The sequence below is a fragment of the Zonotrichia leucophrys genome, chromosome 23 (assembly GCF_028769735.1).
Source record: "Zonotrichia leucophrys gambelii isolate GWCS_2022_RI chromosome 23, RI_Zleu_2.0, whole genome shotgun sequence".
Classification (NCBI taxonomy): domain Eukaryota; kingdom Metazoa; phylum Chordata; class Aves; order Passeriformes; family Passerellidae; genus Zonotrichia; species Zonotrichia leucophrys.
This window is the reverse complement of record NC_088192.1, coordinates 2,499,775-2,513,959: the sequence shown is the minus strand read 5'-3', so window position 1 is coordinate 2,513,959 and position 14,185 is coordinate 2,499,775. Positions and strand designations below refer to the sequence as shown.

The following is a 14,185-nucleotide window of genomic DNA, read 5'->3' as shown; positions in this document are numbered from 1 at the left end:
GGTTTTTAAAAATTATTTTCAGTCATTTGCTTTTAGCAAATGTAGATGTTTAATATTCATATTGCACATTTTGCAGCTCTGAGAGAGACATTTATGCATTTAATAGCTTTAGTTAACAGTTATTTTGGGCTCCTGCTGTTCCAGCTTACATCATTTGGCTTTAAAGTAATTATAAGAGCCAACAGTTCTTTTATCTGATGATCTGCAGGCCAGGAATAAATGGAGAGATATTTCCAGGAGAATGACTGAGCTAAAGGGCCCATCCCCTTGGGAGCTGCTCTGAATGGAAGCAGAAGTCCTTGGGCTCAGCTGGGAGATCCCAGCATGGAGGAGGATCCCAAAAGCTGCCAAACCACAAGTTTGGTTCTTTGAATCAGCACCAGCCTCCCAACCCAGCAGGATTTTGGCTGTGCCTGTATTTTGCCCTCCTTGGGAAAGGCCAGGCAGCTGCAGAGAGGCAGAAAAACATCTGGAGCCACCCCTGGAGGAGTGAGTGTCACCTTTGTGGGTGTGACAGTGCTGGGGCTCTGCCCTGTGCCCACCAGAGCCCCTGCTCCAAGCACAGTTTGATTTTCTCCTGGCCTGCTTCCTCCGGCTGCTGGGCACCTGAATAATTCAGCAGCAGTTCTATTAAAGAGCCATTAGGAGGGAAAAGAAAGAGAAATCTTCTGGGAGAAACCTCGTTAGGAGCAGGTCTGGGCTAATGAGATATTGGACAAAGAGCCTGTGCCTGGCTGTCACAGCGAGTTAGAGAACACCTGGCTGGATTCAGATGGGTGCTGCTGCTGGGACCACGTGGAGGTCATCCAGATAAGCGTGAGGATGTGCTGTCAGTGCTTCAATTTCATGTGATGCCTTTTGTAAACATATTTTTGTGCTGTCGTGGCTGGCAGCGGGCTGCAGGCAGCGAGCAAACACTCCGTGCTGGATTTATCAGTGACAGACTGCCCAGAGATTGGCAGGGGAAAGGAGAGGCTGTAACTGGGGTCAGAATAACATCACTCAGCTTCTTCACAGTCATTCTTTGAGCTGGTGAAGGTGTCAGGCAAGTGCTGGTGCCTGGTTTGATGCAATGTCTGTGGGCAGAGCAGGCGTCCATCCCCTCTGTCACTGCTCACATCTGGCTTTCCCTCTGTGGTGGATCCCTGGGCTGAGTCTTCATCTCCCAAGGGCAGGAGAAAAGCACATCCATTCCTGATGTGGCCCTGGAAATCTGGTGCTGGTTCCTTTTTCTCTGCTGAGTCTTTAATTCCTTCATTTCCCGTGCCCTCAGCCACACAAACCCCTCAGGGATCCTGTGACTGGATCCTGACCATGAACCCTGTTGTTCTTCCAGCCCAGTGTGGAGGAACAGCAGAAGAGATGGAAGGAGTGCTCCTGAGCCCAGGATTCCCGGGAAATTACCCCAGCAACCTGGACTGCACGTGGAGGATCCTGCTGCCAGTGGGGTTTGGTGAGAGAGATGGGTTTGGGTTGGTGCCATCACAGAAGAGGGGCTGAAAAATCAGAGAATGCCTGACTGGTTTGGGTTGGGAAGAACCTCAAGATCATCTCATTCCACTCCCTGCCAGGGAAATTATCCCAAAGTGCTCCAAGTCCCATCCAGCCTGGTCTGGGACATTCTCAGAGATCCAGGGGCAGCCACAGCTTCTCTGTGCCAGGGCCTGCCCACCCTCTCAGGGAGGAATCCCCTGCTAAGCTCCACTCCAAAGCTCCTTGAGTCAGTTTGAAGGCACTCTGTGTCCCCAGGGCAGTTAAAGTCCTGCTGAGTGCCCAGGGTGTCCTGGGCTCTGAGGGTGGACAGTGCTGGGGCCGGAGCTGGGGTTGGTGTTGGGATTGGAACAAGGTTAGAGCTGAGGTTGGAGCTGGGTTTCAAGCTGGTGTTGGTATTGGGATTGGAACTGGGGTTGGTGTTGGGATTGAAACGAGAGTTAGAGCGTGGGTTGGTGCTGATGTTGAGGTTGGAGCTGAGTTTAAAGCTGGGGTTGGGGTTGGAGCTGATGTTGGGATTGGGATTGGAGCCGGGGTTGGGATTGGAGCTGGGATTGAAACCAGGGTACGAGCTGGGGTTGGTGCTAATGTTGGGGTTGGAGCTGGGTTTAAAGCTGGGATTGGGACTGGGATTGGTGCTGATGTTGGGTTTGGTGTTGATGTTGGAGCTGGGGCTGGATCTGGGTTTAAAACTGGGGCTGGGGCCAGCACTGGTGCCAGTGTTGGGGTTGGTGCTGCTGTTGAAGCTGCTATTGGTGCTGATATTGGAGCTGGGGTTGGTTCTGATGTTGGGGTTGGTGCTGATGTTTGAGCTGGGATTGGTATTGAGATTGGAGCTGGGGCTGATGCTGATGTTGGGGTTGGTTCTGCTATTGGAGCTGAGGTTGATGCTGATATTGGGGTTGGTGCTGGCCTTGTAGCTGGGGTTAGTCTGATGTTGGAGCTGGGTTTGGTTCTGATGTTGGGGTTGGTTCTGCTAATGGAGCTGAGGTTGATGCTGATATTGGGGTTGGTGCTGGTCTTGTAGCTGGGGTTAGTCTGATGTTGGAGCTGGGTTTGGTATTGGGATTGGAGCTGGAGTTGGTGCTGATGTTGGTGCTGCCGTTGGAACTGGGTTTATTGCTGATGTTGGTGCTGAGATTGGAGCTGGTGCCGGTGCAAAATCTCAGCTGCAGTTTTAGAGCCCAACTCCTCCTCCCCCCTCTGCAGGTGCCCACATCCAGTTCCTGAACTTCTCCACGGAGCCCAACCACGACTTTGTGGAGATCCGGAACGGGCCCTACGACACCAGCAGCGTCATCGGGCGCTTCAGCGGCGCCGAGCTGCCCGGCTCGCTGCTCTCCACCTCCCACGAGACCACCGTGTACTTCCACAGCGACCACTCCCAGAACAAACCCGGCTTCAAGCTGGAGTACCAGGGTGAGCAGGGACAGCACTGCCCTGCCCCGGGGGTGGCGGTTCTTGAGTTGACTCCGTGGCTGTTGAGTTAACTCAGTGGTTGATGAGTTAATTCAGTGGTTATTGAGTTAATTCTGTGATTGTTAATTCCATGGTTGCTGAGTTAATTCAGTAGTTGTTGAGTTAATTCTGTGGTTGTTGAGTTAGCTCCGTGGTTGTTGAGTTAATTCCGTTAATTCTGTTAATTCCATTGTTGTTAACATCAAGGTTGTTGAGTTGAATTAATTCTGTGGTTGTTGAGTTGAGTTAATTCTGTGATTGTTGAGTTAATTCTGTAGTTGTTGAGTTAACTCGGTGGTTGTTAACTCCTTGGTTGTTGAGTTAATTCCATGGTTATTGGGTTAATTCCGTCATTGTTGATTTAATTCCATGGTTGTTGAGTTAATTCAGTGGTTATTGAGTTAACTCCATGGTTGTTGAGGAAATTCCATGATTGTTGAGTTAATTCCATTAATTCCGTGGTTGTTGAGTAAATTCCGTGGTTGTTGAGTAAATTCTGTGGTTGTTGAGTTAATTCCATGGTTGTTGAGTTGACTCCATGGTTGCTGAGTTAATTCTGTGGTTGTTAAGTCAATTCTGTGGTTGTTGAGTCAATTCTGTCGTTGTTGAGTTAACTCTGTGATCATTGAGTTAACTCTGTGGTTGTTGAGTTAATTCTGTGGTTGTTGAGTTAACTCCATGCTTGTTGAGTTAACTGCATGATTGCTGAGTTAATTTTGTGGTTATTGAGTTTATTCAGTGGTTGTTGAGTTAACTCCATGGTTGTTAATTCTGTGGTTGTTGAGTTAACTGCCTGGTTGCTGAGTTAATTCTGTGGTTATTGAGTTTATTCAGTGGCTGTTGAGTTAACTCCATGGTTGTTAATTCTGTGGTTATTGAGTTTATTCAGTGGCTGTTGAGTTAACTCCATGGTTGTTGACTCCAAACCTCCCCGGGCACCCCCTTCCAACCCTTTCCACGGCAAAATTCCTCCTGAACTCCATCCTGCCCCTCCCCTGGCACAGCTTGAGGCCGTTTCTCCTTGCCCTGTCCCTTTTTCCCTGAGAAATAAAACACAAACACAAATTCCCACTGCGTTTCCCCAGCCTACGAGCTGCAGGAATGCCCCGACCCGGAGCCCTTTGCCAACGGCGTGGTGAGAGGAGCCGGCTACAACGTGGGCCAGTCCATCTCCTTCGAGTGCCTGCCTGGCTACCAGCTCATCGGGCACCCCGTGCTCACCTGCCAGCACGGCACCAACAGGAACTGGGACCACCCCCTGCCCAGGTGTGAAGGTACGGCCTGGGCTCACCTGGGCACCTCGGGATGCTCTGGGAGCAAAGGTGTGGCTGGGAATGAGCTCTTGGAGGGATCCATGAGGTGTTCTGGTGAATATTTGGGGTGTTTTGGCAGCTTCTGAGAGGGGTTTGAGTCTTGAGCACCAACAGGAACTGGGATCACCCCCTGCCCAGGTGTGAAGGTACGGCCTGGGCTCACCTGGGCACCTCAGCTCCTTGGGATGGGCTGGGATTGCTCTGGGAGCAAAGGTGTGGATGAGAATGAGCTCTTGGAGGGATCCATGAGGTGTTTTGGTGAATATTTGGGGTTTTTGGCAGCTTCTGATGGGGGTCTTGGGGAATCTTGAGCACCAACAGGAACTGGGATCACTCCCTGCCCAGGTGTGAAGGTACGGCCTGGGCTCACCTGGGCACCTCGGGATGCTCTGGGAGCAAAGGTGTGGCTGGGAATGAGCTCTTGGAGGGATCCATGAGGTGTTCTGGTGAATATTTGGGGTGTTTCAGCAGCTTCTGAGAGGGGTTTGAGTCTTGAGCACCAACAGGAACTGCCCAGGTGTGAAGGTACGGCCTGGGCTCCTTGGGATGGGCTGGGATTGCTCTGGGAGCAAAGGTGTGGATGAGAATGAGCTCTTGGAGGGATCCATGAGGTGTTTTGGTGAATATTTGGGGTGTTTTGGCAGCTTCTGATGGGGGTCTTGGGGAATCTTGAGCACCAACAGGAACTGGGATCACCCCCTGCCCAGGTGTGAAGGTACGGCCTGGGCTCACCTGGGCACCTCAGCTCCTTGGGATGGGCTGGGATTGCTCTGGGAGAGAATGAGCTCTTGGAGGGATCCATGAGGTGTTCTGGTGAATATTTGGGGTGTTTCAGCAGCTTCTGAGAGGGGTTTGAGTCTTGAGCACCAACAGGAACTGGGACCACCCCCTGCCCAGGTGTGAAGGTACGGCCTGGGCTCACCTGGGCTCCTTGGGATGGGCTGGGATTGCTCTGGGAGCAAAGGTGTGGCTGGGAATGAGCTCTTGGAGGGAATTGTGGGCTCCATGAGGTGTTTTGGTGAATATTTGGGGTGTTTCAAGGGGTTTGAGTCTTGTGGTGTGGGTAAGGAGAATTTGTGTCTCTCGCCTTCCTGCTGGAGCTGTTATTGCTGTGTGGCACAGTCCAGGGGCCTTGGAGTGATAATTCCTTGCTGCTTTATTCCCTCAACAACATCCAGCTTCCATTGGTTTAGCTCTGATAAAGAAAAATAATCACTGATAAAAGAGTCTTGCAGCTCTGAGGACTCTGTGTGTGTCCCTGTCTTGTCTCCATCTTGGGCATCTCCAAAATTATCCAAGTGGGAGATCCTTTGGAATCTTCCAAGGTGTTTTTTTTCTGAAAACTGTGCTCAGAGGACTCTGCAGGCTGAGGATTCACAATCCAGGCATCCAAACTCATCCAAATTCTTATTTCCCACCCCCTCATGGCTGTTTCAGCCTTTCACCCCTCGGGCTGCTGGCCGGAATTCTGTGGGATTTACTTCCAGAAGGGTTTCAGGTGAACCTTTGAGAAGCTCAGAGCTGCTTTATTGAAGATTTCCCAGCCCATTTCCCAGGAGCACTGACCTTTATGCCAGCTCTGGCTCTGCAGGAGCTGTGCAAGGAGGGAGAGAGGTGATATTTGCCCTCTTGTAAGTCCTTGAACCCCAGAGAACACAAAGAGCTGAATCCTCAGCTGCTCTTTCAGTGCTTGCAGCAGAGAGGAATTATTTCCGGCAAGTTAGGGCGAAATCTGGATTTTTCTGTGTGCAGAATTGTTATCTTTGTGCCACAAAAAAAAAAAAAAAAAAGGAATAAAAGTTGTCCGGTTTATCTCCCCCCGAAAGGTTGTGGTGATTCTTGTCCGCCCAGGGAACGCCAAGTGTCCGGTTTATCTCGGCTGTTTGAGGGGCCTGGAAAGCCCGGGGTGGCCTTGGGGCAGCCCGCGTATCGAAGGACGAGAAGAGGCTTCAGTTCTTCTTTCGGTTTTTATGTTTATTAATTGTTTATCTAAAAGATTTTCTTTCAGCCCAACAGAGATCTGCACAGCAGCCAGCCATGGGCACACTGTCTCTTCTCCCAGGCAGCCACCTATCTTTATACCCCTTGCTACGTATACAGTATTTATCATTTTTCCCCAATACCATCTATTGTTATAACTTGGTGCACTCTCAGTAATAACCAATCCAAAGGTGCCACCGTGGCCAAAGAAGATGGAGAAGAGGAAGAAGAAGAAGGACAGGACACGCCCCAATTCCTCCATCTTACTCCTCTAAACCCCCCTGTACATAAATCCTAAACCTTGTGTCTCACCCTCTAATTAACTAATCCCTTCACCATTCACCCCGGTGAAGCCCTCATCCTTGTCGTCTCCTGTGCAGGACCAAAGTCCAGCCACCAGACACTTCTGGAACATTCCAGGACTCCCGAGCCCCCCAAGGTGGTCTCGGTGGCTCAGCATCTCAGGACTGAGATCTTGAGATCCGACAAAAAGTGGGATATAAGGATGTTTAAGGGGATGTTTCCTCACTGGGTTTGTGTTTCTCTCTGCTCCCCTGCAGTGCCTTGTGGGGGCAATGTCACAGCCCAGAATGGGACAGTTTACTCTCCTGGCTTCCCCAACCAGTACCCAAACTCCCAGGATTGCACCTGGCTGCTGACAGTGCCCGTGGGTTATGGGATCCACCTGAACTTCACCCTGCTGCAGACAGAGCCCTACAACGACTTCATCACTGTCTGGTGGGTGCAGGGGGTCACCCCAAGGACTCATTTTGGGAAATAATCCTGCCTTTGAAACAGCAGCAGCTGGGAATGGGACCCCTGGGATCCCCTCTGCAGGCTGGGAACTTCCTGGTGTTTTGGAGAAGAGAAATTAAAAAAAAATTTGAGCTTTCTTTCAATATGAATAAATAAAAATATTATTTATAATTATAATCTCCATTATTTATTTAGAATGGAGATTATGAACTTCAGGTAGCCACTCTGATTAAAGGGTTTGTGACCAAAGTTTGAGCTTTTAGCACTCAAAAGCCTGACCTTCAGAATATCCCCTGGTATTATTTATTAAGAATGGAGATTATCAACTTCAGGCAACCAGGGGAGCTCTGATTAAAGAGTTTGTGACCAAATTTTGAGCTTTCAGCACTCAAAAGTCTGACCTTCAGAATATCCCCTGGTATTCTGGAGGGGATATTCAGAATCCGTGTTTGGCTGGGCAAACAGGGAGTGAAATTCCTTCGGGAAATAATTCCTAATTCCTCAGTTTCTGAGGTTAAAAGTGAAATTTGTGTTTCTGATTGCCCAGCTGGGAGCAAGGAGAGGTTGTAGGGGTTTAACTGGAGCGAGGGGTCTGAAATGTGGATGCGGGGAGGGGAAAGGAAAGCCTAGGTTGGGTTCCAAGGCTTAAATCCTTGTAAAAATCAATTTTCCTTGTGTTGCTGCCATCAGGGACGGGCCCCAGCAAACAGCCCCACAGCTGGGGGTGTTCACAGGCAACTCAGCCAAGAAATCTGCCCAGAGCTCCTCCAACCAGGTCCTGCTGAAATTCCACAGCGACGGCGCCAACGGGGGCATCTTCGCCATCTACTTCTATGGTCTGAGCTGCTGCTTCCCTGGGGATGGAAATGTTGGGAATACTGGGGAGTAGGTCCGGGAGAATGCAAAAAAATACTCTTTTACCCCAAGTTTTCCACAGTTTTTCAGCCCGGTTTTTTTTAATGAAGTTTTTCAGGCTGGGTTTCCCCAGGGAGTTTTTCCCCAGACAAGTTTTTTTCCACAAACTTTATCAAACCAAGTTTTTTCCAGGAGGTTTTTCAGCCCATTTTTTTTCCACACAAAATCTTTCAAACCAGTTTTTTTCTAGGAAGTTTTTCAGCCCAGATTTTTCCAGAAAGATTTTCAGCTCAATTTTTTTTTTTCCACAAAGTCTTTCAAACCATTTTTTTTTTTTTTCAAGGAAGTTTTTAGTCTAGGAATTTCCTTGTGGAAAAGGAGGAATTTCCTGGTGGAAAGGGAAGGATTTTCCTTGGGGAGAGGGAGGAGTTTCCTTGTGGGGAGGGAGGAATTTCCTCATGGAAATGGAGGAATTTCCTTGTGGAAAAGGAGGAATTTCCTGATGGAAAAAGCAGAACTTCCTGGTGGAAAGACAGGAATTCCCTGATGGAAAGACAGGAATTTCCTGGTGGAAAAGGAGAATTTCCTTGCGGGGAAAGAGGAATTTCCTGATGGAAAAAGCAGAATTTCCTGGTGGAAGAAGGAATTTCCTTGTGGAAAAGGAGGAATTTCCTGATGGAAAGGGAGGAATTTCCTTATGGAAAAAGCAGAACTTCCTGGTGGAAAGACAGGAATTTCCTGGTGGAAAAGGAGAATTTCCTTGTGGGGAAAGAGGAATTTCCTAATGGAAAAAGCAGAATTTCCTGGTGGAGAGGGAGGAATTTCCTCATGGAAAAGGAATTTCCTGTGGGGAAGAGGAATTCCTGATGGAAAGGGAGAATTTCCTATGGAAAGAGGAATTCCTGATGGGAGGGAGGAATTCCTATGGAAGGAGGAATTTCCTCGTGACGAGGGAGGAATATCCTGATGGAGAGGAAGGAATTTCCTCATGGAAACGGAGGAATTTCCTGATGGGGAGGGAGGAATATCCATATGGAGAGGGAGGAATTTCCTCGTGGAAAAGGAGCAGTTTCCTGGTGGGGAGGGAGGAATTTCCCTGCTTCCATCATGGCCGTTTTCAGGATGTTCTACTCCTCCCTTGCTTTCCCAGCTTTCCAGCTTTTCCGCTGCCAGCCTCCCACCATGGTTCCCAACGCCGAGATCATCACAGAGAACGAGGAGTTCAACATTGGTAAAGCCTTCCCTCATCCTCCTCATCCTCATTCCCCTTTTTTTCTGGGGCATTTCCCCCTCCCATCCCTGTTTTCCATCCCTTCCCAGGTGACATCGTCAGGTACCGCTGCCTCCCCGGCTTCACCCTGATCGGGAACGAAATCCTCACCTGCAAGCTGGGCACCCACCTGCAGTTTGAGGGACCCCCACCCACCTGTGAAGGTAAAACTTCCACAAATCCCACATTTCCCTGCTCAGGGAAGGAGCTGGGGGAGGTTTGTTGGCACATTTTTCATCCTTGGGGTTCATTTTCCCATTTTTAGGAGAGTGGGATTTTTGGGAGGAGGGAGTGAGAGCCTCCCTGAGCAGGAATTGGAGTTCTCATGTCCCAGTTTGGGATCCCATTTTGGGATTCTTTGAGTCCCAAGGGATCAAGGCGTTGGGAATGGTTTGTTGGCTTTGCTGCTTCTTGCTCCTGTGACAAATTGTTGGGATTTTTGGGATTTTGGGATTTTGGGATTCTTTCAGCCCCAGGTTCAAGGCATTGGAATGTTGGCTTGCTGCTTCTTGCTCCTGTGACAAAATTTGGGATTTTGGGATTTTGGGATTCTTTAGCCCCAGGGATCAAGGCATTGGGAATGGTGTGTTGGCTTTGCTGCTTCTTGCTCCTGTGACAAAATGGTTGGATTTTTGGGATTTTGGGATTCTTTCAGCCCCAGGATCAAGGCATTGGGAATGGTTTGTTGGCTTTGCTGCTTTTTGTTCCTTTCTTGGAGTGTGACATTGTTGGGATTTGTGGGATTTTGGGAGGAGGGAGTGAGAGCCTCCCTGAGCAGGAATTGGAGTTCTCATGTCCCAGTTTGGGATTCCCAATTTGGGATTCTTTGAGTCCCAAGGGATCAAGGCATTGGGAATGGTTTGTTGGCTTTGCTGCTTCTTGCTCCTGTAACAAAATTGTTGGGATTTTTGGGATTCTTTCAGCCCCAGGGATCAAGGCGTTGGGAATGGTGTGTTGGTTTTGCTGCTTTTTGTTCCTTTCTTGGAGTGTGACAATTGTTGGGATTTGTGGGATTTCGGGAGGAGGGAGTGAGAGCCTCCCTGAGCAGGAATTGGAGTTCTCATGTCCCAGTTTGGGATCCCATTTTGGGATTCTTTGAGTCCCAAGGGATCAAGGCGTTGGGAATGGTTTGTTGGCTTTGCTGCTTCTTGCTCCTGTGACAAAATTGTTGGGATTTTTGGGATTTTGGGATTCTTTCAGCCCCAGGGATCAAGGCATTGGGAATGGTTTGTTGGCTTTGCTGCTTTTTGCTCCTGTGACAAAATTGTTGGGATTTTTGGGATTTTTGGGATTCTTTCAGCCCCAGGGATCAAGGCGTTGGGAATGGTGTGTTGGCTTTGCTGCTTTTGTCCTGTGACAAATTGTTGGGATTTTGGGATTTTGGGATCTTTCAGCCCCAGGGATCAAGGCGTTGGAATGGTTTGGCTTTGCTGCTCTTGCTCCTGTGACAAATTGTTGGGATTTTTGGGAATTTTGGGATTCTTTCAGCCCAGGGATCAAGGCATTGGGAATGGTTTGTTGGCTTTGCTGCTTTTTGCTCCTGTGACAAAATTGTTGGGATTTTTGGGATTCTTTCAGCCCCAGGGATCAAGGCGTTGGGAATGGTGTGTTGGTTTTGCTGCTTTTTGCTCCTTTCTTGGAGTGTGACAATTGTTGGGATTTGTGGGATTTTGGGAGGAGGGAGTGAGAGCCTCCCTGAGCAGGAATTGGAGTTCTCATGTCCCAGTTTGGGATCCCACTTTGGGATTCTTTGAGTCCCAAGGGATAAAGGCATTGGGAATGGTTTGTTGGCTGCTTTTTGCTCCTTTCTTGGAGTGTGACAATTGTTGGGATTTGTGGGATATGGGGATTCTTTGAGCCCCAGGGATCAAAGCATTGGGAATGGTTTGTTGGCTTTGCTGCTTCTTGCTCCTGTGACAAAATTGTTGGGATTTTTGGGATTTTTGGGATTTTGGGATTCTTTGAGCCCCAGGGATCAAGGCATTGGGAATGGTTTGTTGGCTTTGCTGCTTTTTGCTCCTTTCTTGGAGTGTGACAATTGTTGGGATTTGTGGGATTTTGGGAGGAGGGAGTGAGAGCCTCCCTGAGCAGGAATTGGAGTTCTCATGTCCCAGTTTGGGATTCCATTTTGGGATTCTTTGAGCCCCAGGGATCAAGGCATTGGGAATGGTTTGTTGGCTTTGCTGCTTCTTGCTCCTGTGACAAAACTGTTGGGATTTTTGGGATTTTGGGATTCTTTCAGCCCCAAGGATCAAGGCATTGGGAATGGTTTGTTGGCTTTGCTGCTTTTGCTTCTTTCTTGGAGTGTGACAATTGTTGGATTTGTGGGATTTTGGAGGAGGGAGTGAGACCCTCCCTGAGCAGGAATTGGAGTTCTCATGTCCCATTTTGGGATTCTTTGAGTCCCAAGGGATCAAGGCATTGGGAATGGTTTGTTGGCTGCTTTTTGCGCCTTTCTTTGAGTGTGACAATTGTTGGGATTTGTGGGATATGGGGATTCTTTGAGCCCCAGGGATCAAAGCAGTGGGAATGGTTAGTTGGCTTTGCTGCTTTTTGCTCCTTTCCTTAAGTGTGACAATTTTTGGGATTTGGGGATTCTTTGAGCCCCAGGGATCAGGGAATGCAGGGGTCGTGCTCTGCCTTGAGCTGGCTCATCAGGACAGATCTTGTGCTTCCATCCTTCCTCTCAAAAATGTTCATTCCCACCGAATTTCCATCTCCATGCCCAGTGCACTGCCCCATGAACCAGCTGCTGACGGATTCCACCGGGGTGATCCTGAGCCAGAGCTTCCTGGGCAGTTACCCCCACTTCCAGACCTGCTCCTGGGTGGTGAAGGTGGAGCCAGGCTACAACATCTCCCTCACCATCGAGTACTTCCTCAGCGAGAAGCAGTTCGACGAGTTTGAAATCTTTGATGGTGAGAGCTTCCCTCCCTTTCCATCCCAAACCTTCCTGGGGATCCATGATCCCAACCAGTCAAGGGGGAAGGAGCATTCCAGGGCCAGCTTCCCACCTGGAGCCTCCTGCTGGCCTTCCAGAAAGCTCCTCACTGATAAGGAAACAGCTAAAATTTGATTTTTTGGGATGGATCTGAAGGATTTTTCCAAGGGGCAGGAGTTGGGTGTGATGGTGTTCACAGGGGTCCCAGGATGAGGGAAGAGATGAGGATCTGACTCCATGTTTCAGAAGGCTTGATTTATTATTTTATTATATATATTATATTAAAGAATACTATACTAAGCTATACTAAAGAATACAGAAAGGATACTTACAAGCTAAAAAGATAATAATGAAAACTCGTGACTCTTTCCAGAGTCCTGACACAGCTTGGCTCTGATTGGCCAAAAAGTGAAAACAACTCACAGCAGATATCAATGAAACAATCACCTGTGGGTAAACAATCTCCAAACACATTCCACATGAGCAAAACACAGGAGAAGCAAATGAAATAAGAATTGTTTTCCTTTTTAAACACATTCCAATGGAGCAAAACACAGGCGAAGCAAATGAGATAATTATTGTTTTCCTTTTTCTCTGAGGCTTCTCAGCTTCCCAGGAGAAAAATCTTGGAATTTTCAAAAAATATGAATGGCACACTGTGACTTGTCCTTTTCCTGTCCCTGTTCCTGGCAGGTCCTCAGGCAGAGCCCCTGCTGCTGTCCCTCAGTGGGAATTTAAACACATTCCAATGGAGCAAAACACAGGCGAAGCAAATGAGATAATTATTGTTTTCCTTTTTCTCTGAGGCTTCTCAGCTTCCCAGGAGAAAAATCTTGGGATTTTTCAAAACAATGTGAATGGCACACTGTGACTTGTCCCTTTTCCCTGTCCCCTGTTCCTGGCAGGTCCCTCAGGGCAGAGCCCCCTGCTGCTGTCCCTCAGTGGGAATTTAAACACATTCCAATGGAGCAAAACACAGGGGAAGCAAATGAGATAATTATTGTTTTCCTTTTTCTCTGAGGCTTCTCAGCTTCCCAGGAGAAAAATCTTGGGATTTTTCAAAACAATGTGAATGGCACACTGTGACTTGTCCCTTTTCCCTGTCCCCTGTTCCTGGCAGGTCCCTCAGGGCAGAGCCCCCTGCTGCTGTCCCTCAGTGGGAATTACTCAGCCCCTCTGACCGTCACCAGCAGCGGGAACAGCGTTTTCCTGCGCTGGTCCTCCGACCATGCCTACAACAGGAAAGGCTTCAAAATCCGCTACTCTGGTGAGTCCCAGCTGCCTCTGCCAGCAGCAGGAGCAGCTCCAGAGCCAGGAGGATCCATGGGATTCCTGCAGAGATCCAGCTGGCAGGGCAGGAGCTGCCAAGGCAGGGGAGGCACAAAGCCGGGCGCATTCCTAGCTGGGGAGGTTGGGAAAGGCAGGGTCTGTCCAGGAGAAACCTTGGAGCTTTGGCTCAGTCTCAACCAATCTGTAACAATCAGGATTGTGGGATCACAGTCAGGAGAAATTCCAGGGAGAAACCTTGGAGCTTTGGCTCATTTCCCAACCACTCTTCAGAACCAGCAGCCTGATGTGGAGAGTCATTGATGCCAGGGAATGGATATTGGGAGAGGTTTCTGGATGACGGGGTGGCCAGAAAAGTCTGTCCAGGCTTTGCTCAGCAAATGAATTAAGGAATATTTAATTACCAGGAACGACTCCTTATTCCTGGAGCTGGCTGAGGCTCAGCCCAGAGCCCTGCACTCCATCCCCACTTTGACTCCGCCTTTATCCATCGCCAATTTTTGTTTTGTGGTTTTTGGGGCAGCTCGGTGTAATTCCTGGGAGTGGGAAGGGAATGACCTTGCTGCTGACTGGTTTTCTTTTCCCTGCCCTCCTTGCCAGCTCCCTACTGCAGCCTCCCGCAGCCCCCAGCCCACGGGATGATCCTGAGCCACTCCGGGCTGCGCCCCGGCAGCTCCGTGCGCTTCGGCTGCGACGCCGGCTACCGCCTGGTGGGACACAGCACCTCCACCTGCAGCCAGCACCCCCAGGGCCACTTCCACTGGCGGGAAGCCATCCCCCTGTGCCAAGGTGAGAGCAGGGACACGTTGGGATCGAGTTCTGAGAGTCCCTGGA

General features: G+C 49.3%; 1 protein-coding gene across 2 annotated transcripts in view; it reads left to right on the top strand.

Moving 5' to 3' along the window:
• CSMD2 (CUB and Sushi multiple domains 2) overlaps positions 1 to 14,185 on the top strand; it is a 347,705-nt gene that overhangs the window by 291,250 nt on the left and 42,270 nt on the right. For both annotated transcript variants that reach the window (XM_064731593.1, XM_064731594.1), the window contains 10 exons: positions 1,337 to 1,453; positions 2,701 to 2,910; positions 4,035 to 4,223; positions 6,803 to 6,980; positions 7,689 to 7,834; positions 9,004 to 9,084; positions 9,174 to 9,287; positions 11,853 to 12,041; positions 13,185 to 13,331; positions 13,952 to 14,140. In XM_064731593.1, the coding sequence (XP_064587663.1) occupies positions 1,337 to 1,453; positions 2,701 to 2,910; positions 4,035 to 4,223; positions 6,803 to 6,980; positions 7,689 to 7,834; positions 9,004 to 9,084; positions 9,174 to 9,287; positions 11,853 to 12,041; positions 13,185 to 13,331; positions 13,952 to 14,140 (1,560 nt within the window). The remainder of the gene's footprint in view (positions 1 to 1,336; positions 1,454 to 2,700; positions 2,911 to 4,034; positions 4,224 to 6,802; positions 6,981 to 7,688; positions 7,835 to 9,003; positions 9,085 to 9,173; positions 9,288 to 11,852; positions 12,042 to 13,184; positions 13,332 to 13,951; positions 14,141 to 14,185) is intronic.